The following is a 24946-nucleotide window of genomic DNA, read 5'->3' as shown; positions in this document are numbered from 1 at the left end:
CTACATGCTAACATCAGCATGCTAACCTGCTCACAATGACAATGCTAACATGCTGATGTTTAGCAGGTATAATGTTTACCATGTTTACCATCTTAGTTTAGCATGTTAGCATGCTAACATTTGCTAATTAGCACCAAACACAATGTACAGCTGAGGCTAATGGGGATGGCATTAGTTTTGCAGGTATTTGGTCAAAAACCAAAGTATTGGACACAATTAAATTTTGATTAGATGACATGTTAAGGGATCACTAAAGTTATTACAATTCATCCTGAGGGGAACATGAATGTCTGTACCAAAGTTCATGGCAATCCATCCAATACTTGTCAGGACATGCCACAACCAAAAATGTAAACCTGCTGGTGATGCTACAGGAAAGGTTAGGGGGTCATTAAAGTCATTAGGCGTCATCCTTTGGGAACCATAAATTTCAATAAAAAATTTTGTGCAAATCCATCAAGTGGATGTTGAGATTTTTCACAGATTAAGTGAAAACTTTGACCTGCTGGTGGTGCTAGAGAAAACTCAGAGATCATGAATATGTGTACCAAATTTCATGGCAAACGACCCAAAAATGTCCACCTCATGGTGGCGCTACAGGAATAATCAGGATATCATCAGTCATTATGATTCATCCTCTGGGGACCATGAATGTCTGTACCAAATTTCATGGTAATCCATCTAGTTGTTGAGAAATTTCAGTCTGACCAACAAAAGCTAAAACCACCCACACATAGTAACTAACTTTTAATGTGGATAAAGTTGTGATAGATCGCAGGTCATACGGTCATATTACCTTAGAATAGGCTGTTTTTATCTACAGAAAGAGTGGGTCCCCTTTCACGGAGGTCGCCATGTTGCACCGCAATGTATCTACAGTAGCCCAGAACGAACAGGGCCTTTCGTGTTTTTCGCGAGTTTTGCAGCCACCGTAGTCTTTCCTACACACTTAGAAGGAGAGGGTGAGGCGAGCGGTATTGAAATGGTTGCAATCTGCAATTTCACCGCTAGATGCCACTAAATCCTACACACTGCTCCTTTAAGTAAAAATATGAAGTTGATTCTGAAAAAGAGCCTGCTCATTTACATTTACTCTTGTTACAGAGTGCAACGTGTTTTGTTTTTTCAGATGAGCACCAAGTACACTATGTCCCACTGACCAATGGGAGCTGGACACCTGTTGGAAGGAGAGAGAGACACACAGAAAAACACAGAGGAGGAGAGAGGGAGTGTTTTTAACTGTAACAGAGAGATGACAGAGAGACCTAAAGAGAGAATGTATTCATAAGAGAGAACAGGAAGAAACAGAGAGAGGGGTGAATGGAGGGAGGAGGCGCTCTATTGACACCACAGGTGCCCGCACTTCAAAAGCAGCGTTCAACACAACATTGTTTGCTAAAAAGAAGTTCACGTGCGTGTATGCGTATGAGAGGAGAGATAGTGTGTATGAGTGTGTGTGCATTTTATTATGCACCAGAGAAACACAATAGCCCTGCTTATGCATGTGTGCTGCGCTGTTGAAAAGATGCATATGCATGTGTCCATCTTGTATGTGTTTGTTGTCATTTGAGAGGTGTGTGTGTGTGGGGGGGGGGATTAAGATCAGATTAATCAACATGTCTACCTGGAGTGAGTTATGGAACACACAGCCACCTCAATGCCAATCTGTCTAGCTTCTGAATTGTTAAACAGTTTATCTCTCATTGGATGTGTGCACCTCTTCAGGGTCATGTAACACTGACTCCAGCAGTTTCTAGACACAAATATGGAATTTGTGTGCATGATAGATTATGTTTGATTGATTCTTGTGCATTTTCTTTGGATTACCTCTTCCTCGCTATGGTTTTAGTCAAGGAAAAACATACCGCCAGTCAGTCACTCAGTCAGCAGGCTGCAGCATAGCAGACATTCCTACTGGGTGTAGTTAGGGAGTTGGAGAATGGCAACGGTTGCCAAAAAATCTGTTGCTCCGTAGCGTTTTTTATGAGGAGTCCAAGTTGTAATGTTGCTTGGCAGCGGGATTTGGACAGGATTGGATTGTAACTGTGCAGCCTCCTTAGCTCTCACGCTTCTTAAAACATTATATGCTGCCACTGATCTGGAGGAGGCAGGGGAAAGTTACCTGATGACTTTCAGTGGCTTCAATTACCTTACCTCCAAATAAATGATTTCCCGTTTACATAATGCAGAGTTAATATCATCATTTATAAAATATATCCTTAATCTCACAATCTGACTGCCTGAGGTTGATTACTGTGTATTTCCAATGACTGTGATAACTGCTACCATGTTTTTAATAACATTACTGGCTGCACAAGTAATCTGTCACTGTCAACACCAAGGAAAATAATTTAGAGCAATTAAAGGCAAAGGTAAATTGAAGAATTAAAATAGCCCTTTGATTATACTTTTGCTCCCTGCAGTGAACTACAGTAAATAGGAGATTTACTCTAATATTTCTACAGGCACGTATGTGTGCCTGTGATATTAAACAGGATGGACCTTACATAATTTTTATTTATGCCTAGCCTTGTTGGCTTGTGGCCCCTCAAAAGAACAGTTTAAAACTTTGGGAAATACACTTGTATGCTTTCTTTCCAAGAGATAGATGAGAACACCGATGCTGGTCTCATGTTCTACGCTAAACATGAAGCTACAGCCAGGAAACGCTTATCGTAATGCAAAAACTGGAAACAAGGCAAACAGCTAGCCTGGCTCTGTCTGAAGGTAAAAAAAGTACTAGAGAGTGGACTATGAGAGTGGTATTGATTTTCTCATCTGAGTCTCAGCAAGAAGGTGGATAAGCAGCAGTGGAATGAAACTAAGTACTAGACTTAAGGGCACTTTTGAGATACTTGTATTTTACTTGAGTATTTTCAATTGATGCTACTTCATACTTCTGCTTTACTACATTTCAGAGAGAAATGCTACACTTTTTACTCCACTACATTTATGTGACATCTTAAATGACTTCTCAGATTAAGATTTTACATACAAAGCACAGGAGGAGCTGATGCAGTGCTTTATTACTAAACTAGCCAGTAGTTTAGCCCAGGCTAGCTGCCGCCCCCCTGCTTCAGTCTTTAAGCGAAGCGAAGCTAGCTAGCTGCTGGCTGTAGCTTCATATTTATCGTACAGACATGAGAGTGGTATTGATCATCCAGTTCTCGTCAAGAAAGCGAATACGCGTATATCCCAAAATGTCAAACTATTCCTTTAAAACATGGATGCATTTTTTTATGCAGCACTGTGCTACACTTGATGCAGGCTTGTGATAGCGCCAAATGCACTTCAGTCAAGGCTGCAGTACTCAGGGTGGGCGCTCCACAGATTTTACACATCTAGGTCAATGTAGTCGTAATGGGAAGTCGTAGGCCTACAATGTCCGTGAACACTGTTGCATAATGTTATTTGTGGCGCCAGCATTTTTGGAGCTTGACTTCATACTATGGACCAAAAGTCAGGATATCTCAGCAACCGCTGCTTTGATTTTGACGATTCTTTTTGAAATCGGCCTCTCACAAGTCCCCCAACTTTATGGGAGTACAATACAAAATCACCGGAGTACACCTTTAAGTTCCATCTGGAGAGATTTGGAGTTGTGATGAAGTAAACATAAAAGGTGTGTAAAGTTTTAGCAATGATCACCACAAATAGGCTAAAGGGGAAAATCGATATTATTTCAGAAAAAGAAAGCATATACACTGTCATGTTCATATGAATGTATGCATACTGTAAGTTTTAGGAGAAATGGCAGGCAGAGGAACTGCCTTAAAACACACCCCTTTTACGCAAACTCTGACTTCTCCCCTCCTCTGTCATTTCTCATTCACTCAGCGCTATCTGACGCTGTCCTTGTGTCTCACTCTCTCCTCTCGGAATCGTCTCTTTTTTTCCCCCCAACAGAAAACATGCAGGGAGGAGAGGAGGAGGAGAAAAGAAGAAACGCGTCGGAGGCGACAAGAGAGAGAGGAAGAAGAGAAAGTTGGTAGAGGAGTAAGAGGGCGAGAGGAGAGGGGTCGATCAGATGGGAGGAAGGAAGGAAAGGATCTCTCTGTGGGCTCAAGTGCGCGATTAAAGGATACGGCATAAATAAACACATATATGAATCAAAGCCTGTAATAAAGCAAGAGGACTTATAGGCGCGCCACCGCGTTGCGTGGACGCGGACAAGACAGCGGCGGTGCGGGCTGAAACAGACAAGTTCTGTCTTTCTCTCTCTGGATTTTACTCCTCATGTTCTTCAAACTACTGAGGTTCATTAACTTTTAAGAGTCAGAGTCTGAAAAACGTTCCCTCCCCTCGTCCGTTCAATTAGCCTAACTTTCTCCCCGGAAAAGAAAAAGTGGAGGAAGGAAGATAGTTTGTTCCTTCCGAGGAGTCCAGCTCACCGTAACCGGGGTTTAGGCGTTGGCACCCGGGCAGGGAGCCCCTCGCCATGGCCGGGGCCAAGCCGGGAGTCCACGCGCTGCAGCTCAAACCCGTGTCCGTCCACGAAGCGCTGAAGAAGGGGGGCAAATTCATCAAATGGGACGAGGTGAGAATGACATGTTTGAAGTGTGTTGACTAATACATTCGCCGCTGTTAAAGCCTTAAAGTTGAAACTGTTGTTTCTTGATCAAGAAGTGCTCCTGATGTGATCGACTTTGACTTGAAGACAAGAGACAGACAACACGAGACATGACAGCCCGCTTTTGACAGTAGGCCCACTGTTGTGAAGTGACACAAGAGACTGACATGTGTGTTAGAAAGATACAGACACGGATAGAGGGTGCAGGTGTGTGTCTCTCAGTCCTCTACAGTGAACACAGAAGCCCACTATATCTGCGAGCGTGTGTTCATCAGATAGGTTACTTTAGCAGAGAATTCCCCAGCAGGCAGCAGAGCTTTAATGCGTGTGCTTTGTTGTGTTGAATTCTTGTCAAGCCGGTTTTCCTCGGGCTCCGGTTCAGTTCAGACTACTTTTCCACCCTCCTTTTCACCTCCTATTTCTTTCGCATTCTCTACTTTTCCCATTCTCCCCCCTCAGCGGATTGGAGGAGAAAGTAACCTACCTGTCTGAGTGGAAATCCGTAGAAGTGCCTGTATTTGAGGGATTTGGGAGCTCTGAGTGCATCTTGAGCTTCCACACTCTGAAATGTCATGTTTAGGATTTTCTTACAACTTAATTGTGTTTTTTGTTTCTATGACTCTTTCAATCATATCAACACAAAGGTTTGAATTCCTGCTCATTTTTCCCTCCTCTTATTTCTGTAGTAGCTTGTCTGGCAACCCTGACATGTGCCTGCCCTTGTCACTGACCATACTAATTGTGTGTGTGTGTGTGTGTTTTGTGTGGCTTTCTGGAATCTTCTCCATAGAGAAAGTAGGGGTCATGTGTCTGAGCGGCCATCAATGATTAACTGAGTTGCTGACTGATCTGGCTCTAACTGTAGGCTTGTGTCTTCCATTTGGATACCTCTGTCTTGCATTTACAATAGAATTGCATGCAAGTGTGTGTGTGTGTGTGTGTGTGTGTGTGTGTGTGTGTGTGTGTCTGTCACTGGAATCTTGCAAGGAAAAGGTCCATAGTTCCAGCAAGGCGGTTATCACAAGTGTACTTTGCAGATATGAGGTCAGGTGTGGTGTTGACACTTGTACATTCATGCAAAGAAAATGGATAACATGAGTGTTTGAAAGTAAAACAACTTATTAGCAACAGAGCCTCACACGCATTGTAATGAAATGATGATGTGATGCGTGTGTGTCTGGCCTCCGAAGAGGGGTCTTGTCACGCAAACAGTGGATACCATGTCCTTTTGATTTCCTTTCTGTCCCTCCCTCTCTCGCACACACTAACTCTCTCTCTCTCAAAGGGAATTCCCAGGAAATGGTTATGCTGGTGATTAAGTGTGTGAACACACAAAAGCATGTGCATGCTTTGTCCTCGTCTATCTTTCATCCCCCTCTTTCCCTTTTTATTTGCTATTTCCCACTAAAATCAACAAATGAATTATGTAGAATAAATGGAGAGAGAGAAACACTAGGGATGTGGGGGAGGAGAGAGAGAGAGAGAGAGAATAAAAATGGCAGTGTTTGGGGACTAGATGTCAAAGATGCTCCATTGTTAAACCACAGTATCATAAAATGAGACCATGATTGAGATGGTACAGGTTCGATCAACAACCTGTTTAGCGCTTATGTTCCTCAAATTAAGTCTAGGGGCTGTCTCACTATTCAGCATTATAAAGATTGTGAAGTTGAGCAAAATCCAGAACCCCTTTAAATCTGGAAGAGAAATACTGAACTCATGTAAAAAGAGATGTTCCAGGGTCAACTCAGTGCACTTATTCAGCTGATTTTGTAATCCTGCTTCACGAGATGGGCTCCACATCTTCCATAAATTCTGATTGTATGTGTTGCAAAAACATCTGCTTGGCCTGAATTTACAAGCAGCGCACTGAGGAAACTGTATAATCCTTCTGTTTTGTCCCATAAGGACAGATTTCCTGCCAAATCCGTAATGTAAATGCTGTGTTAAGGCAAGTAAAAGCAATCAGTCGTCTAATTCGTCTATTGAGAGAAGTAGTGCTTTGTCATTTATTTTAAGTTAGTAAGTAAGTTGGTAATATGGTGTCATATGAACTCCGGCAGCTTCTCTGCACATCGAGGTAGCGCTGAAACAATTAATCAGTTATTTGACTGTTGATCCACAGAATAATTCATTAATCATTTAAGTTATTTATCAAGGTAAAATGCCAAACGTTCTCTGGTTCCAGCTTTACAAATGGGAGGATCATCATCGTGTCATTGCAAACTGAATTGCAATCTTTGAGTGTTGGAGTCAGAAAAAACGAGCCTTAAAGATGACGCCTTGAGCTCTGGGAACGTTTTTGCGTTGTTTTTTTTCACTATTTTCTACAGTTTTATGGACTAAAATAAATCAGTAAAAAATAATCGTAAGTCACAGCCCCACGGTGCAGTTATCCAGACAACAGACAGTAGTAATCCTGTTTAGTGAGACAGGCTTCACATCCTCTAATAATCCTGTTTCTAGATGCCTCTACTTGTCCCCAACTTGTCAGAAACTCATTGAGGAAACAGCATGTTTTCCTGTTTGTTCCCATAAGGTAATCCAGCAAATTTCTTGCCAAATTTATATTAACACAGTTAAAAGTTGATCGTTTGCTCCTTGACACTCCTGGATACTTAAACATACCAATATCTCAAAAATGGGAAAATAAGAACTTGTTGCAGCTACACGTTAATTTTATTCTTTATTTTACCAGAAAGTTTCTTGAGATTCATTATCTCTTTTACGAGGGAAACCTGGCCGAAATGTCAGTGTAGAGTAGTTGACACAGATTCACATAAAATATTTTTCCCCCAACTTTCTCACATAGCAATAGCATATAGCATAATAGCATAAGACATGAGAGTTGTAAAGGTGAGAGCTTGACTATTTAACACAGTGAAATTCTTCTTGAAACCTTTTTTTAAATATGGCATTTGAATGCCTGGTATGAAGGCAGTGTTTCCAAATATTATCTTCAAATAACTCCAAAGCCAGGGTACATAGTACAGTGCGAAAAAGCAGTTTTTACAAGTTCAGAGCAGACTCTGGGGACACTGAAGGTCATGCATTTCAAATTAAGCATGACTCAATCTGGCTCTGCAGAAAACAGGGGAAATTTACCCAAATTGTGCTACAGAAATAAATGAACTACCAGTAGCAATTTTTTGTTCCCGCAGTAAGCAGCTTAGAATTTATTAAGATTAATATTTAAGATGTATTGATTACCTGGACATATGATAAATATGATGTGCTCGTCTCAAAGCAGTGTTTCCAAGGTTTTCACATGGAGCTCAGAAATAATGGTCTACTGGGGACACATGGTTTATTTTAGCGTCTGTCTGTGTTCTAACAGGGAAGTTGACCAGTGGGCTACTGTCCCAGAAACTTGGTGTATTCCTTTAAGGACTTAGCAGAGTGTGAAAAGAATTAGGACACACACACACACACACACACACACACACACACACACACACACACACAGAAAGTGCCTGAGGGCAGTGCACTTTGTTTATATGGAAACCCCACTTTTGACCCCATCTCTCTCTCACCCCCCGCCATCACTATGTCCTCCCTCCACATGGCTTATTTCTTCATCTTCTGTTCTCTGTTCTCTTTTCCTCACATCCCTTCATCCTGTAGCCTCTCCTTTCTTCTTTACTTTTCAATCCTACACTCATCAGTCACTGAGCTGCTGCTGTCGTCTACTGTAGGTCCGTCAAATGAGAGACACACACACACACACACACACACACACTGACTCATGCGGGGGGGGGAGGAGGAGGAATGCACTCCAAATTGAATGTCTTTCTTCTGTGTTTTGGCTTGTGTACACACGTGTGCTTGTGTGTGTGTGTGTGGTTGTTTTGTTCTGGATGTGTGTTTCACTTCGAATGACTTCCTGTTCGAGCTTGTTGTAAGGCTCCAGAGCCAAACCATTTTCCTTCATTCTCCCTCCCTCCGTCTGCTGCTGCTCCGCCCTCTGCAGCCCGGCCACAATTCAATTTAACTGAATTCCAACTGGAATTCAGTTAAAATTCCTCCCAAACAACCAATTAGGAACAAACAGAGACAGACAGCTTGTCTACAGAGCAGCTTGGCTCTCTGTCACTGTGCCGTGGAGTGCCTTGATATGAATCTTAAAAGAACGCAAAAGTCAAATAAATAGTCATCTTTACGCCTAACATTAACATTTGGCTCCTTCGCAGAGTGTTTCCAGCTTTCATTCAGATGGGTTATATTTGCACCTGGTATTCAAATACACTTGACTTCCCTGTACATTATGTGCCTTTGTGTGTACAGTATATTCTTTCAAAACAGGCACTGAATGCACTCCTGAAATCATAGTAGCAAAAGCATAGCAGCTGCAAACTTTCTGGCCCCTGCTCACCCTGGGTTCATACCGAGATATCATCTAACTTTTTTTCTTTACACTCTCTTTGCTCTCAGCTTCCCATAGTGGCCCACAAAATTTTGAACAGCCCAGTTGTCACTAGCACTATTAAGATCTGGCTCCAAATCAGGAAACAACATGGTCTACACTGAGCTTTGACTCTTGCTCTGATTTTAAATAATTCCCTATTCTCCCCGTTTTGCTCTGACCCCGCCTTCTGTAGTTGGTCAAACAAAGGTCTTAAACCACTTAATGACCTATATGAGGATGTGGTCTTCTCATCCTCAGATAGGTCATTAAGTGTTCCATGCATTAGCCACCTCTTCTGTTTTTTTTCTTCAAATAAGGCCTGATATCCATTATCTATGGCAAAATTGACTCAGTGAATCGGGCCCCCTCTGCTCCTCTCAAAGTCTCCCAAGTCTCACATGGGGGCTGACCTCTCCGACAGCCAGAGGAGCGACATTCTCGGTCTGGTGCACTCATCATCTTTATATGCCAGACATGGCCTACTGCAGTGCATGGTGCTCCACAGAGCCCACTATACCAACGCTAAATTGGCAAAAATATTCCCAGATAGAAGCGATGCCTGTAATAGAGTAAGCAATCTCCAGCCAGCCATTTTCATATGTTCTCGGCATGCCAGGGGCTGACTGACTTTTGGTCCAATGTATTTAAAACCCATGAACAGGCCCTCAACACAAATATAGCCCCAACCAAAACAGGCAATATGCAGACTTGATCTCAGTGTACAAACACTCATGTTTTCTTTGCTCAGAATCATATGGGAAAAAAATGCAATTTTTTGGATTTGATTTGTTTATGTTCACATTGCACAATTACAAGCAAACCAGGGCTTATAAACAAAATCACATGGAATCACTAGTTGCTCATTAATTGGACAGTTTTCGGAACGTGACATCCTTTTTGAGATTAGAGGTTTTGGCTCCAGTTCAGATCTCTGTAACTTGAGCGAAACATGATGGACCATAAAACGTTGCATTTCGAGGTCGTTTCCTGCAATTTGGTTGGGATTATTTAGTCAGACCCTACAGACTGCACCGCAGTTCACTTAGAGGAGCTCGGAGCTGTGATCTTGTCAACACTAAAGACATTTTAATGCTGCTGTTGTCCTCAGTGTTTATCACTGGTGTGTTGTCAAACCAAACTGGCAAACTGTCAAACCAAACCCATCTAGTTTAAAGATACTATGAGTGATCTGTGCATGAAAGTTTATGATTCATATAGTTAGTTGAAAACAGCCAAAGACCTAGTTCTCACCTACTCCAGAATGTGACTTGGATGATTTCCAATGCATCTGAGTCTATACAGCTCGACATTTTGGGAAATTTGCTTATTCGCTTTCTTGATCAGAGTTAGATGAGAAGATTGATACCACTCTCATGTCTGTACAGTAAATGTGAAACAACAGCCAGGAGCTAGTTAGCTTAGCATCAAGAATTGAAAAAGGTGAAACAGCAAATTTTAAAGCAAAATGACCCAGATTTCTTGAGTATGTATGGATATTTTGAAGACAAAAGCTCACTAATTATTTCGTTGGATCTTGTTTGTTCAGTTCAAAAAGTGTTAAAATTACAACTACTAAATTACAAATGGCTAGCTGTTTCCCTATTGTGTTTCTAGTCTTCATGCTATTAAGCTAACAATGCGATAACAATCTTCTCATCTAACTAAGCAAGAAAGCGAATGAAAGTATTTCACAAAATGTCAAACTGTTTGTTTAATTGTGCCATTGTTAACCTCAGTACCAGTTTAATTCTTCCTGGAAATCCATTCCACACTGACCTATGTTTTATTCTAAAGCAGATAAAAAGTTTTAGCTTTTTTTTTTTTTTTTTTTGTTTTAAGACTTGGACTACAGGCAGGTGGTGCTGTGATAGAATGGCTGAAGTTCAGACACAAGTTTTCCACAAGTATTTGATATCTCTATTCATACAGGTATTGTTTCAAAATTTCTCCCCATCTCTACCACCTGCATTACTGTTATAGAACTGCGTTTTCCTTGAACAATTGTTAAGAAATAGATTCAAAACATCTTTTCAGAGTAAAACATATCATTTGAACCCTCTTACAAGTTTTCTACTGATGTGCTTTTTTTCCCCTCTGCATGTTGGGACTCATCGAGCAGCTCCTTTTTATCCTTTTTGTTCCTGCTTGGCTTAAGCCGGTTCTTTAGTGAACACTTTATATCATGCCATGGAATGTTTTTATGATGCTACAGCATTGATAAAAAATGTCCACAGTTGCAGCCTTGAGTGATCCTTGCTCTCCTTAAATAAGATAAATAAGAAAGCTGTTTACAGAACATCCTAACTGACTCTGTGTTGTTCATGTGTCAGCACGCACTACATTGGATATATGAGGTGTTGAAAAGTTCTAACACAAGGCAAGATGGTTTCATAACCGCGAGAAAGCATTTTATACCAGAGATGTGACAGCCAATATTTCAAAATGAAAACGTTTCTATCCTTTAGAAACAGATCTCTTTTTGTAAGCAGAGGTGTTGTGTCATCGCGACTTTATGGGAAAACACAATGGGCTCCACTTTCACGCCAAATTGTTCCTGTGTGCCCGTATTTTCAGAATGCGGATGTCTTGGTTTAGCGTTAGATAGACATGGTGAAGCAACAAGCCACAAATTGTCATTATCAGACAGTGTAGGGGGAAATGTTTGGGCGATGAGAGCAGGAGTAAGAGGAGGAGGAAACACAGGCTTGTGTGAAGGTCTGACGCCGTGCCGAGAAACACTGCTGACATCCTGACAGAGTGGTGAGAAACAAGGGATGGATGGGGGGGAGAGAGAGAGAGAGAGAGAGAGAGAGAGAGAGAGAGAGAGAGAGAGAGAGAGGTGGAAGGTCAACCACAGCCACATGTGAAGTGTGGGACAAACATCTGGACTGCTCCATCTCTTCTACTCCTCTTTCACTCCGTTCATAATTTTACTTCATTCTTATGTCGTCTTTATATCAGTCTCTCCCCCTCCTTCTGTTACTCTGTCTACTTCCTGTCTTTTTTTGTTTTTATTTCCTCTCTGCCCTCTTTCTTTCTGTCCCGTCTTCAGTTTAGATCTCTGCCTGGTCTTGTAGTATTCACACCAGTAGGGTTAGGGGTCTTCCAGTCCTACACAAGGTATCCAAAAAGCCCCTTAAAATATTTGGTTATAAATAATCCCTATTTGAAGGCTTTAACAACACTGCAGTGTCACAGTAGAGTTGGTAGAGGTCTGTCATGTTTGTTGCTACGCGCTGACCTGCTTTTCGTCGCTGTCCTGTGAAAACCATGGCCCAATCCCACTCTCCACCCTGAAGCCTAAATCCTGAACCCTCACGGACTTAGATGACGTCACCTGGTAAGTGCTTGAGTGCGAGAGGCTGCAAGGGCCCGAAATGGTATAATGGGACAGCACTTTGTGACATATCACATACCCTGATGACACCAGAACACGTTACGTACAAGTGGGTTTGGGACTTTTTATTTTCCGTTTTTTACTTTCTTCACGGCCAAGGCACTTAAGAGGCCGACTGCCTGATTTGAACGTATTCCAGTCTCTTGCCTTACAGAGTGGACGAGGGGTCATTTTCAAATAATCAGTTTACACTTGTTTTTATCAAAACAGCATCATATGCATACATGTAAACATCTTCTTTCTTGTAGTTGCTCCTTCCATGTTTGTTTACCTTCTTTTTTTTTTTTTTTTTTAAACGTCTCCGGGCTTCCCCCTGGTAACCCCGTGTTTAACGTCACAACGCGCTGTGGGTTATTCCTTCAGGCGAAGTCTGCAGAGGTAAGGAAAGGACTTAAGGAAAGTGTGCATAAAGGGCTCAAAAGGTCTGCGAGAGAGCCCTCGCGGATTTACCGGGAATGCGCCTCAAAGTCAGTGAGAGTGGAGACTGGGATTGGGCCCATGTATCTTCACTCCAGGCACTACCTCTGGTGGGGTTAGCGGGTCATTTCCTGAGTAGATGTTGGATCAGATGAAGGTTAAATGACCCCTGTGGAGAACAGGATAAGTTTAGGGCACAAAGAGAGTACTGAGAGTAATACAAGAAACACTGACCCAGAGTGCCCTCAAATACTGAATATGTTTACACCGACAGTATGTAATGCTGTGTTGATACATCTACCACATGCCATCTACCCACTATACTAAATATCAACTCTACTGACCTGCTAGTTTCTTTCTTTCTGTACTATATTCTATAGCTAATTTTCCCTCTCCGGCCCCACTCCTCTCCCTGTCCTCTCCTCTCTCTTGAGTCCAAAGGTTACCTACTGTCATCAACTTTTAACATATTGCCAAAGCAGCAACTCAAACACACTCACACTAAGTGCACACTGACCCTCTTTCTCACACCACTCCCGTAAGCTGTCGCTGAACACACACACAGTATGACAGACCAAAGGTGCACTCGGAGCAGCCACTTTTATCTTTCGTTTCTCACTAATGGCTTTCAACTGACTCGCATTGTATAACGCACACACACACACACACACACACACACACACACACACATTTTGTGGTGAGGACAGTATGTAGGAAGAGAGGCAGAATAGCTGTATGTTTGTCTTGCTACATGTGTATGCCCTTATAGATTGTGATTTGTCAAGAGGGACTCATTAGCTGGTCTCTGTCCATTTAAGGCCTCAGCCTCAGAGGGTGGTCCCTGCACTCTGTGTGTGTGTGTGTGTGTGTGTGTGTGCGTTTTATGTTCTTATATCCCGGTGGGGACTTTAACCTGAATGCACACTAACCCGTGTGTGTGTGTGTGTGTGACATTACAGTCAGGTAATGAAGGTGTTTGTCAGAGGGTCAGGGCATCTGGAGGGGGTCTGGAGAAAGAGATGTGGGCTTCAATCAATTAAGGAGGAAAAAATGAATCAAAGTGTTGGAGAGAGAGTGAATTGAAGGGAAGACTGACATGGAGAGAAAGATAGACATGAAAGAATGAAAAGAGGAAGGAAGGGCGAGACTTTAGAAGGTTTCTACATTTGGCAGTTAATTAGGGAGTGGGGTGAGGTCCTATTATAGACCTACCACCCACTCTCATGCAGAAAACACACCATAGGGTGCATGTTTATAGTAAGCAAGGTGCTGTGTGTGTGTGTGTGTGTGTGTGTGTGTGTGTGTGTGTGTGTGGAGGGCCTGCACTAATGATTTCCTGGTTAGGTTTCTAGCATGTACCCTTAATTTCAGCTGGAAACTGAAGTGACCTTTTTGTGTTATGAAACATGCTTTTACAGAGCTTACAATGACGAAAAACTGGATAAAGACCATAAATGAATGACTATTTTCATTATCATTAACCTTCGTATTATTTGGATTAATCATTTGGTCTATAAAGTGTTAGAAAATAGTGAAAAACCACCCATTAAAACTTTGGTGATGTGTTCAAATGTCGTGTTTTGTCAGCAAATCCTCACATTTTTGAAGCTGGAAGCAGAGAACGTTTGACATTTTTGCTGTGAGTACATTTGTGAATACACGTAGAGAGATTGAAAGAGCAGATGAATTGTGAAAGAAACGAGAGAGACAGACAGAGAGGAGTGTAACAAAGGCGCGTGTGTCATGGCGAAAGGCGGCACTAGAAAGCAACTGCCAGGTATGCAAAACTCAACAGGCATAACATGCAAATATATCTGACCACAGTGGCAAAGTTAATATGGAATATAACCTTATGTAAAATGAAAACTGCTGTAGAAATAAGGTGTAAGGTAGAGACGACAGAGATGAATTTTCGAGGAATGTACACTGCTCTGTTGATACTAAAGAGTGAAGAGAGGTTTCAGCATTGCTACAGCTATTGAACGGTTACAGTAATAGTATCACACTAACACAACAAGATATGATGTGATGACTTCTATCCCTCTAAACTCTCTAATCTCATTTGTCTCTTACCAATCACAAATGCACTAGAACATGATTGTTGGAGTGAGTCCTAAATATAAATAAAATAAATATAGCGTGTTTACATTGTATGAGGGTGTGTGTATGGGCACCACATACTCAATTCTGCTTAATTAACAAATAAGGTATTGTTTGCTGCAAAATAGCAATGCCTTTCATAATGTATTCATCCTTGTTCATGTAAAAATATAATGTGAGGATGCTCACACTGTTCCACTTACAAGCTGTCATCACTCGTTTTTAAATTTAAGTCAGTGAAGTTGAATGGAAACTGGCTAGTTTGGAAAAACCTTAAATCTGTCTGACTTTAAACCAGCTGCAGCAAAGAGTACCTGGAGTTTTTAACAATAGTCTCATTTGCCTCCATTGCTCAAGGCCAAGCATTTTGATTTGCAAATGATTTGCTGTATATGCATTTGCTAGAAAGTTGTCTCTGCTAACAAGGATGGAAGGTGGTTATGTTTTCTTTTCAGCACTTTGGCTGTGGGCACATCTGGACCTTCTCAATTGACTGTTTGCAGTTTGTATTGTACTCGCGCTCGTCTCCAGAAAATCAAACCTAGTGGACAAAAGATTAACAAACATAAGCCATTATGGCCGCACATATGTGAGCTCAGGCTTCACTGCAAGTTAAAGAACGGTTCAGCGTTGACACCAGCTGAAAAGAGCATCTGACAGAAGGTCACAGCCTTAAGATGGTAATCACAGCGTGAAATTGGAGCTACAGTTTTCCACTGGTTATAGTGAGTAAACACAGGTCACAAGTTCAGTGATTTATAGCGCAGAGTCGGCTTCACATTTGATGTTAAACTCAAAGTTCAGCTGTCATTCTTTTACTGGGATTTATATGAAAGCATAGCACCAAATCCCGGTAACTTCACAGCTGGTTGGTGCCACAGAGTGAAGAGTCTTGTTTCAAAGTAGTCTCATAATCACCTAACTCTAAGTTAGGGATGCCCACTTTAAAAAGACTGCATTTACTGTTGCTTATTAAGGCCTCATGATGTGGTTGGACTTCATGCTCTCTTCTCCTACTCCTGACCTTTTTTTTGTTTCTTTTTTCTTTTTCAACCGGCACCCTTTCTTCTAATCCCACTCCTATCCATCTCCTTCCCAATCATTCTCTTTCTCAACCCCTCTCTCTTTTTCCTCTCTCTGTTTCTTCTGTCCTCATCCCAATCCAAACATCTCCCTCCCCTGCTAACTCCTTCTCCGTTAGCCGGCCTTGGAGCCTAAACTCAAGGTATGTTCAGCTTAAAATGTACTCAAAATGTACATATCCTGGTAGCGGTACAAAAGTTGAAACTAAGGAGACTTCATTCAAGGAATAGTTCAACGTTTAGGGAAATGCACTAATTCGCTTTCTTGTGTAGAGATACAGTAGATGAGAAGCATGTTTAGCTTAATGTGTGCATAAAGATTGAAAACAGGTAAGTGCAAAACAATTGTTGTTTTTTATGCGTTGTTTTTTGTAAGGATTAAACAAACTAGATATATCCATTTCCCCCTCCATGCTAAGCTAAGCTAACCGGCACCTGGCTCTAGCTTCATATTTAGTGTACAGATATGAGAGCGGTATTGATATTTTCATCTCATTTAAGTAAAGAACAATATAAATATTTCCAATGACATGTATTGAACATCATATATAGTTTCAGTTTTGTAGTTTGACAATCATTTTCAACAAGATTACTTTTTCACTTGAGATTTTTGAATATGGTATACAACATGTCTTACTTACACATCACTTTAAGTTTGAATCATTAGCTTATAAAACTAAATAAAAATGATTTGTATTGTCTCTCCAAATTGTATTTATTAAGTGAAGGATGCCGTTATTAATTGCTTTTTTGTACCTTTTCTGTACCTTAAGGCAAGCATGATTATTGTGAGTATACATGAGTAAAATAGTCCTTTATGTAGTCCTATAAAATAATAATGTAACATTGTGTAATTTGCTTGTCTTTGCTTCAGTATCCCACTTGATTGAGGTCATTTAGAAATTGATTTGCATCAATTATTTTATGCTGGGTCCTGTTTGTTATACAGAATTTGAATTCATTCAGTCTTGAATGATTATTCAAGCATTCAGCTGCTCAGTCCGTGTTTAGACATTTACAGTATGTGTTAAACATGAAACTATGACCATTTGTCAGCTTTGTTACAATCATATGGTAGTCATTTTATTAGTTCTACCCCACATTAAAAAAAATACCGTTTGTTTGTGGTCAGTGGTTAGTTGTTTGCATGTTGCCTTTTGAAAACTTACCGTATTTCCTCTGATAGTATGTCGGTGGGAAAGTTTTCTGTGGGTTGCCAGGCAGATCTTTCTCTTTTCCCATCTGATGTAGATGATGATGCTGATACTGATGCTCATGATGACATGTGTACATGAGTCATCTGTCACTGTAATAACAAACAATCTGGATCATCATCGTTGTTTCCCAGGATGGCTGGCCGGTATGTGTGTCTGTTGGAGCGGAGTATGACCGCTCACCACTGTAATTACAGAGCCAGTAGCTGTGTGTGAATGCGTACGTGTGCGGTCATTGTATTGTGCGTATGACCCCATAATGATGATGCTAATGATATGTTGATGCAGGCTCCTGTGCCATCATTATGCTGCACATGAATGAGATCTTCATGCTGGCCAAATGTGTGGTTTCCAGCATCAAAACAGCTGTTGCACGACACATGCACACAATATCCCTGTCTGTCTGTCTGTCTGTCTGTCTGTCTTTGTACAATCTCATAATGGCAAGGCACCATAAAACAGTAGGGACAGCCAATACTGCCATAAACAGCTTATTTCATATCACACTGTTCTTATTGCTGTGAGACGTCTGTAAAGAAAAGTAAAGAGAGTAGCTTCTGCAATACTCTCCTTCAGTTTAAGTTGTTTCCTTAAATGCAGCTTGGGAACAAAATGGATCAAAGGACCTGTGCCTTTTTAGGGCCCCTCAACGAACCTGCTGCACATAACCAGAAGTCTACATTTAATTTTAAATGTAATGTTATACAAGGTGACCAAGCAGAAACGAGCCCCTGACTCATTTGGGAGTCCAATCTGTAGTTTTCAGAAACACTGGCTGAGGGATTTAGAGCTTAAACGAAATGATTGGTTTCATACTACCGATAGGACCCAGGTGGTCAAATGAATTCAAACTAACACGTAATTCTTTTGATCCAGTTCACACACAACCCACGCAGCATTATCCTAAACTATACTGTAAAATTAACGTTCTTCTGGTCATGTGCAGCCCCTCCGCTGCTTCACTGAGTGACAAGCTCACGAAACTGTAAAGCAGCTGCATTTTTCAAAGTCAGCCAAACAGCCTTACTTTATCCACGATTTCTCTACCTATGGTGTTGAATCCAAAATACTTCCTTCGATTACTTCTCATATGGTTTGGTGTCTTGCTTATCCATTCAGCAGCATGGCTTGCTAGTTTTCTACCATTTAGCGTTAGTGAAGAGACAATAGCCTGGTTCACTGGGAGGACAGCAGGGCATGCAGGGGGTCCGATGGACAGTGCTTTTTAGGAACAAATGAATTTTTAATTCCAACAGATCACTACGAATTGAATTCTAATTTTGAATGAAATGTGACAACCCTAAATTGCACTCGCAGAGTTAAATCCTCAAATGTAGGAACGCAGCAACACTGCTAAAAAGTAGTCAGACTGGTCGAGAAACTTGAGCAGTCAGATGATCAGACATGTTTTAGCCAAACTTATTTGAAAGAGAAAATGAAGGCGAACGTTAACATTTTTACCCGAACTCTCTTGCAAACATCTCTCACAATTTACAGACCGACTTCCTGGTTCGATTTTGACCTACCTACCGTACTTTGCAGTTAGTTTTTCCGTGCAATGAGGGATTATAGTGACATTTCAGGTGTGCTCACTTTCAGTTATACATCTAATTAAAGTGGTTTAGATGATATGGATAAACTGCTTGTATAAAATCTGTCTGATCATCTGAACACTCGTGTTTTTTGCGCAGTCAGATGTCATTGTAACAATGTTGTCGTGTTCTCAGACATCAGCAAGTACTTTGGATAGGACAATGTTATCATAGCCAATAGAACCGACAGTCAAACTATGAAAATAAGGCCCAAGTTCTAATAAACTGCAATTATCCTTGATGAGCTTTAAGTATACCGGCTACTGGTTATAAAATTGGAGCTCACTTTCTCTCTACTTCCAGCCGTTTGTGTCGTGTGTTTGAGGGAAAGGTGGATATTATTGTTGCGTGTTCGCCCCTCTAATGTCTCTATTTCTGTTATTGTCTAGGAGCCCAACAGCGGGCCCCCCACCCTGGTAACCCTGAAAGTTGACCCAGATGGATTCTACCTCTTCTGGACTGGAGGGTCCAACCTGGTGAGACACACACACACACACACACACACACACACACACACACACACACACACACACACACACACACACACACACACACACACACACACACACACACACACACACACACAAACTCACTCACTCACTCACTCACTCACACCGGTTGGTCTCAAAGTAGGCCAAAGGGACTGTCCATCTCACAAAAACAGACATGATCAAATACAAATGGGCCACTCTAAAGCAGACCACAATGGATTTTTAATGCACCAGCCAATATGAATATGGCACTTGTTATTTCTTTACCTTAACTCTACTTCATAGCTACTCTCCTTCTTCCAGCTTTTTCGCTGTCTTTCTAAATGACTGTTTCTCCCTCCTCTCTCTTTGTGTCTCTTTGTCCCTTATTGTGGTTTTTTTCAGTCCATTAGTTCAGCCAAAATGGGTTTCATCAATTTGTCCCGGTCTTTGTCTGCCTCCTCTTTACCCTGTTCCCTGATGTCTTTGTGGTCTTCATCCTTTAAGTCCTCCATCTCTTTCACTCCATCCATCTGTACTTCCCAACAACCACCCTCCCCTCCATATCTTTGGTGGCTGCGCTTAAGCCATTAGTTTAGCAATATTGGATTTTAGGCATTTAGCTGACATAATTAGACAGAAGCAATAGGCAGTGAGTCAGCAGGATGTAGGGTTTAGAGATTTTGATTGTGGTTGTGTAGTGCGGATGTGTTAACGATGTTTTATTTTAATATTCATTTTAATATCAAATTATAATAATAATGCTGAGAAACTTGTAAAACATTTCTCATAAACAAATCCCATATACACAGTGACCTCTCTGTATTTTTGGCTTCCATCTCTACTCCTTTTTTCTTCCTCTGTCTGCTCTCTACCTCTACCTTTTTTATCTATTGTTCTTCTCTTTCGGTTATTCTTCCATTCATCTGTCCATCTACTATATGTATATACATCTGTGTCATGTTGGCCTGGTCAGAACATTTTGTGAGGCCTCGTGGATCAAATGACATTTCAGAGCAGCTTAATTAACTCACCCCACCTCCCCCATCGCCCCCATCCCAATCTCTCTCTCTCTCTCTCTCTCTCTCTCTCTCTCTCTCTCTCTCTCTCTCTCTCTCTCTCTCTCTGTGTTTTTCTCCTTCCCTCTCTCTCACACACACTGACTTTTTTTAATTTCTGGCTTGTCTATTTATCCAAAAGGCATGTATGGAATGACCTGTTGATAGCCAATATTATCACTGCGTTGTGTCTGCATGTTTTGGTGTGTGTGTGTGTGTGTGTGTGTGTGTGTGTGTGTGCGTGTGCGTACATATCTGGGCCAGAACAAACGTCATCCTGTCAGTATGCACGTGTGTCAGCACGTGTTCAAGCACTCGCATAACAGACAGATGCTTTAAATTTTGATCCTGATGTCTTGCTTGTGCATGTGCCTGCACATGTGCGTGTGTACGCGGTATAGAGATAATAGGTCATTTGTTGCCTGAGGTGCAACTGTGACACTGTTTAGCAAAGATTCAGATTGTAAGTCATTAAATCTTGCCATCGCGGCAATAAAGCCGCCCTTTATAATGACTGCAAACAGTTTTATAAAGACACACGCAACTTGAAACAGGAGATTGTTTCGATGTCACATCACTTGTAGAGAAGCTGTAAGTTGTCAGGTAAGGAAAGAAAAAGAGAACATAGTCATGTATTAAATATCACTTCAGTCATCACGCGTACTTCAGGGTGATATTCAAATCCTGCCTGGCTCTGTTGTAGGTTAATCAGACTCACTCTTGTTTTAAAGATTGCCTACTTGTAGCGTTGGCCATTTTCATATCGGCAGTATCACTATTTAAAAAAAAAAAAAATCGAATTCAAACCTACATGTAATTTTTTTCAATTTAGTTCAAACACAAGCCATGTAGCCCTATCCTGAACTCCACTGTAGAATTAACATTGTTCTGTAAATTCATGGTACCTCTACTGGCTCACCGAGTGACAAGCTAACGTAGCTGTAAAGCAGCTGCATTTTACAAAGGCAGCAAACAGCGTAACTTTATCCATTATTTCCCCATCTACCGTTACTTGTCCTAAGGTCTTGTGCCATGATTATCTGTTCAGCATGGCTGACCACGGTTTTCTCTGTTTTGTGTCAGCCAAAAGAACATTAGCTTATTTTACTGATAGGGCAACAGGGCATGCAATGGGTCAGATGGACAGTGCTTTTTATGCCACTTGTGCTGAATTTTGAAATCAAATGGATCATTACAGATTGAATATTTGTTTTGTTTTTATATAAAAAGTGACAGCCCTACATTGCACTCATCAAGTTAATTTCTGACATTTGGGAATATGGCATCATTGCTAAAAGGAAGTCACATCTGAGCAAGAAACACAAACAGGCAGACAGGTTTTAGCCAAATGTCTTTGGAAGAGAAAACAAAGGTGAAAGATAAAATTTTAATCACAATATACAGACCGACTTCCTGTTTCCTTTCCTGTTGACCTAACATACATACTGCAGATGTGCAGCACACACTTTTTTTGTGCAATGATGGATTTTTTTTTGTATTATAAAGACACGTGCAGCAAGAGTTTGTTTAGATGTCACATAGTGTGTGGTGTGGGTAAAATAAAGAGGACAGGAGATGGAAAGTGAGACAGACTAGAAGGCAGATCAGCCTTTTCTAAACCCCTGTGCCTTTGATTACAGATATCTAGGTGAAATATCTCTGATCACTGGCTGTGATACATTTGCTTACTTGGATCCAGCCATGCAAATGATCTATTTTCATACTGTCGTGTCAGATTTTATCTTAAAACTACAACAATTCCTAAGTCTAGGCAACTCCCGGCTGCGGGGCCAGTGTCACCTCATGTGCCACAATGTTTGGCATTTCTTTCATTACTCTGCTTTTCATCTTTGTTGTTGTTGGCGTGACTGAGTTGGGTTGTGGCCACTATTCTTACTTCCGTAGCGGGAATGCAGCACACTATTGGCCATGGCTCCAAAAAAATGAAATATGCCTCAAAAAATCCAGTCCACCAAGGCCAAACCCAGGGAAATGTGGGTATTTACACATGTAGAAACAGAGTTAGAGACTGGCAGTGACTAAAAATGGTAGTTCATTTTTGTTATTTGAATGTCCAAAAAGTTGTATATTGCCGCTTCAAAGGCTTTATTTGTTTTTGAACAGTACTTCCCGGAGATCACTTGTTAGTCAAACTGTGTGGCCAGTGCTGTGACGTCTGATTCTTCAACTTCAAGTTCTAGAGGTTTAAATCTGGCTCAGGCAATCTGGACAAACCTCCTTTTGGTCTAATGAAGGTTCTCTGCACTGTTCTAAGGTGAAAATAAGCACACCTGAATGAATAGATCTGGACTGTGGCTTTTTCAGAAGTCCTATTTCAAAGTGAATGGGTAGTGACCTCAGTGATCCCAGAGTGAAGCTTTAATTCAGCGTTGTGGCTCCCCAGGAGATTTCAAACCAGAGCTGAAAAGAAAGAGGACACGGCAACACAGATATCCAGCTATTATTAATGAGAACAGTTAATACGCTTTTACACAGATGACAAGGGTATTCTGGATGGAACCCATTTCTCTGAATAGAGGTACCCAAAATATTTGATCTCCAGTGCAGTTTTTATTTTTGCTGCTCTGCTTTTATTACTTTAGATGTCAAACGATACAGTTTCAATTAAAGACGAATGATTCTTTCCATTCGGAGGTGATCAAGATGTATGTAAGATGTGCTTTGTGAAATTCAGGGTACCCGTGGTCAGTGAGTGGAACTGGATCGCATCCACTGAAGTCATTTTTAGAATTTCAGCATAGGACGTCCAAAAGTCTGTAACCCAGAAGTGTCACAAGAACTTTTTTAACAATGCTCAACTTGAGATGAGAGGATAGAAAGTACCATTTTCTTTATCAAGGTGAGAAACATACAGCACTGACATTGGATTTTATTTAGGACGGGCACATAGGCATAAAAGCTCAGCCCCTGTGGATTTGAGTTTCAGGACTCTTGAAACACATGCCCTCTTTTCAACCCCGATATCTAACTACAGTTATAGAGGAAACTACATTGTTTTGAATGAGGTAATGTAGAGTATTAGACTCAAGTAATTTCCATAAATGCAATTCAATATCATTTCAGAAATCCTAATGACATTATACAAAATAAAATTTTGTCCTGTAAGATCTGCATTGTGCATTTCCTACTGGATAACCTTATTTAGTGTCAGTGGAAAATCTGTGATTACAACTACTGTACTTTAGTGATTTTTGAATGTTCTAGCTTGCAAAACATGAAAAGAAGCAATGATTTTCAAGGAGACAAACCGTTTACTCATAATTTGTTTCAAACCATCAACTTAGTGTTGTAACAGAGTGTCTGAGAGTGTATGACAAAGTTAAATTGAATGCTTTCTATAGCATTCTTATGACATTGATTTCTTCTTTTAGGGCAAATCATCTCATTCAAAAAAGCTTAGTTGAAGTTTCCTTTGGGTTAATCGTTTTAGATCTTGCTGAGGAGTTTATTTTCATTGTTAGCTACCACACTAGCCAGCTAATGCTAGCTTCCTAATGTTAGTCTGGCATCTAATGCTAACATTAAGACGCAAGCACTAAAGGTTCAGGTTTTTTGAAGTCTACAACATTTATTCCAGTCACGGGCAAAAACCCGAATCTATCCTTTAGCGCTTGCCTGTTAGCATTAGCTGCCAGACTGACATTAGGAAGCTAGTGTGGTAGTTAACAATGAAAATAAACTCCTCTGCAAGATCCAAAATGATTTTTTTTATTTTTTTAAAGACTGAACTTGCCTGGCATTTGTACTTCTGTCCTTCACGAGACCATCAATAAAATCCTCGATCTTGAGGTTTCTTATAAACATAGCGTTGCGTTTCTCATCTTCACAGACTTCTTTGTCCTCTCTGCTCCTATTCCCGCTGTCACTGAGCAGTGCGGCGACATGACAAAGAAGCAGAACTTGATTGGTCGTCTTGTGTGCATTCGAAGTGCTGATTAGCTCACAAGTATAACCAAGTTAGAGTTTGAACTTATAACTATAACCAAGTTAGAGTTTGACTTGGACTGGAGATAGAAACTTTTTGTTTTTTTAAATAAAAAGTCAAAAAATGCATACAACTTAAAAAAGCACCTCACATAATGTTAATAAGTTGTCACAGAATAAGAATATGTGACTAACTCAATTTTGACAAAAATGTCAGCTAGAACCTGGTGACGAAAGTTTGTCATACAGTAATCAAAGAGTTTTGTGCCAAATTAAAGCAGCAATTAAAGCAATTTGTTGGGAATGTAAAACCAAGTACTCGGTCACTCAGCATCAAGCAAGCTGATTGGTTGATCCGACTCCAGTCGAGAGGCAGATTCATAATGGGAAATAAAAGAAAAAGCACATACACATTACACTTTATAGCCATACAGTATGAAGGAAACATCCATGCTGACATCTCTGAACAACTCCCGTACATGTTCCCCTTACGTGCAGCCTGGAGAAGCATGTTCCAGCCTTTTCTCTCTTTATCCATACATCATCCATCATCAGTCTCTTTTTATTCCTCCCTGACTGTATTTGGATCACCTGCCTCCCTCTTCTCGCCTCTTCTTTCAGACTTGTTTCATCTTTAAATCTGGTCTGTCTCATTCCCTTTCTTCCTCCTTTTGTATATCCATCTGAACGCGTGTC

At 40.9% G+C, this 24946-nt stretch overlaps 1 protein-coding gene across 1 annotated transcript in view; it reads left to right on the top strand.

Annotated features, from left to right (window-relative positions):
* The first annotated feature begins 3798 nt into the window (after positions 1-3798).
* The window catches only part of plcb3 (phospholipase C, beta 3 (phosphatidylinositol-specific)), a 55555-nt gene continuing 34407 nt past the window's right edge, over positions 3799-24946 (top strand). The window contains exons 1-2 of the mRNA XM_044183344.1: positions 3799-4537; positions 19167-19253. Coding sequence (XP_044039279.1) covers positions 4439-4537; positions 19167-19253 — 186 coding nt within the window. The 5' untranslated portion in view covers positions 3799-4438. The remainder of the gene's footprint in view (positions 4538-19166; positions 19254-24946) is intronic.

The sequence above is a fragment of the Siniperca chuatsi genome, linkage group LG22 (assembly GCF_020085105.1).
Source record: "Siniperca chuatsi isolate FFG_IHB_CAS linkage group LG22, ASM2008510v1, whole genome shotgun sequence".
Classification (NCBI taxonomy): Eukaryota; Metazoa; Chordata; class Actinopteri; order Centrarchiformes; family Sinipercidae; genus Siniperca; species Siniperca chuatsi.
This window is presented reverse-complemented; position numbering and strand designations above follow the sequence as displayed.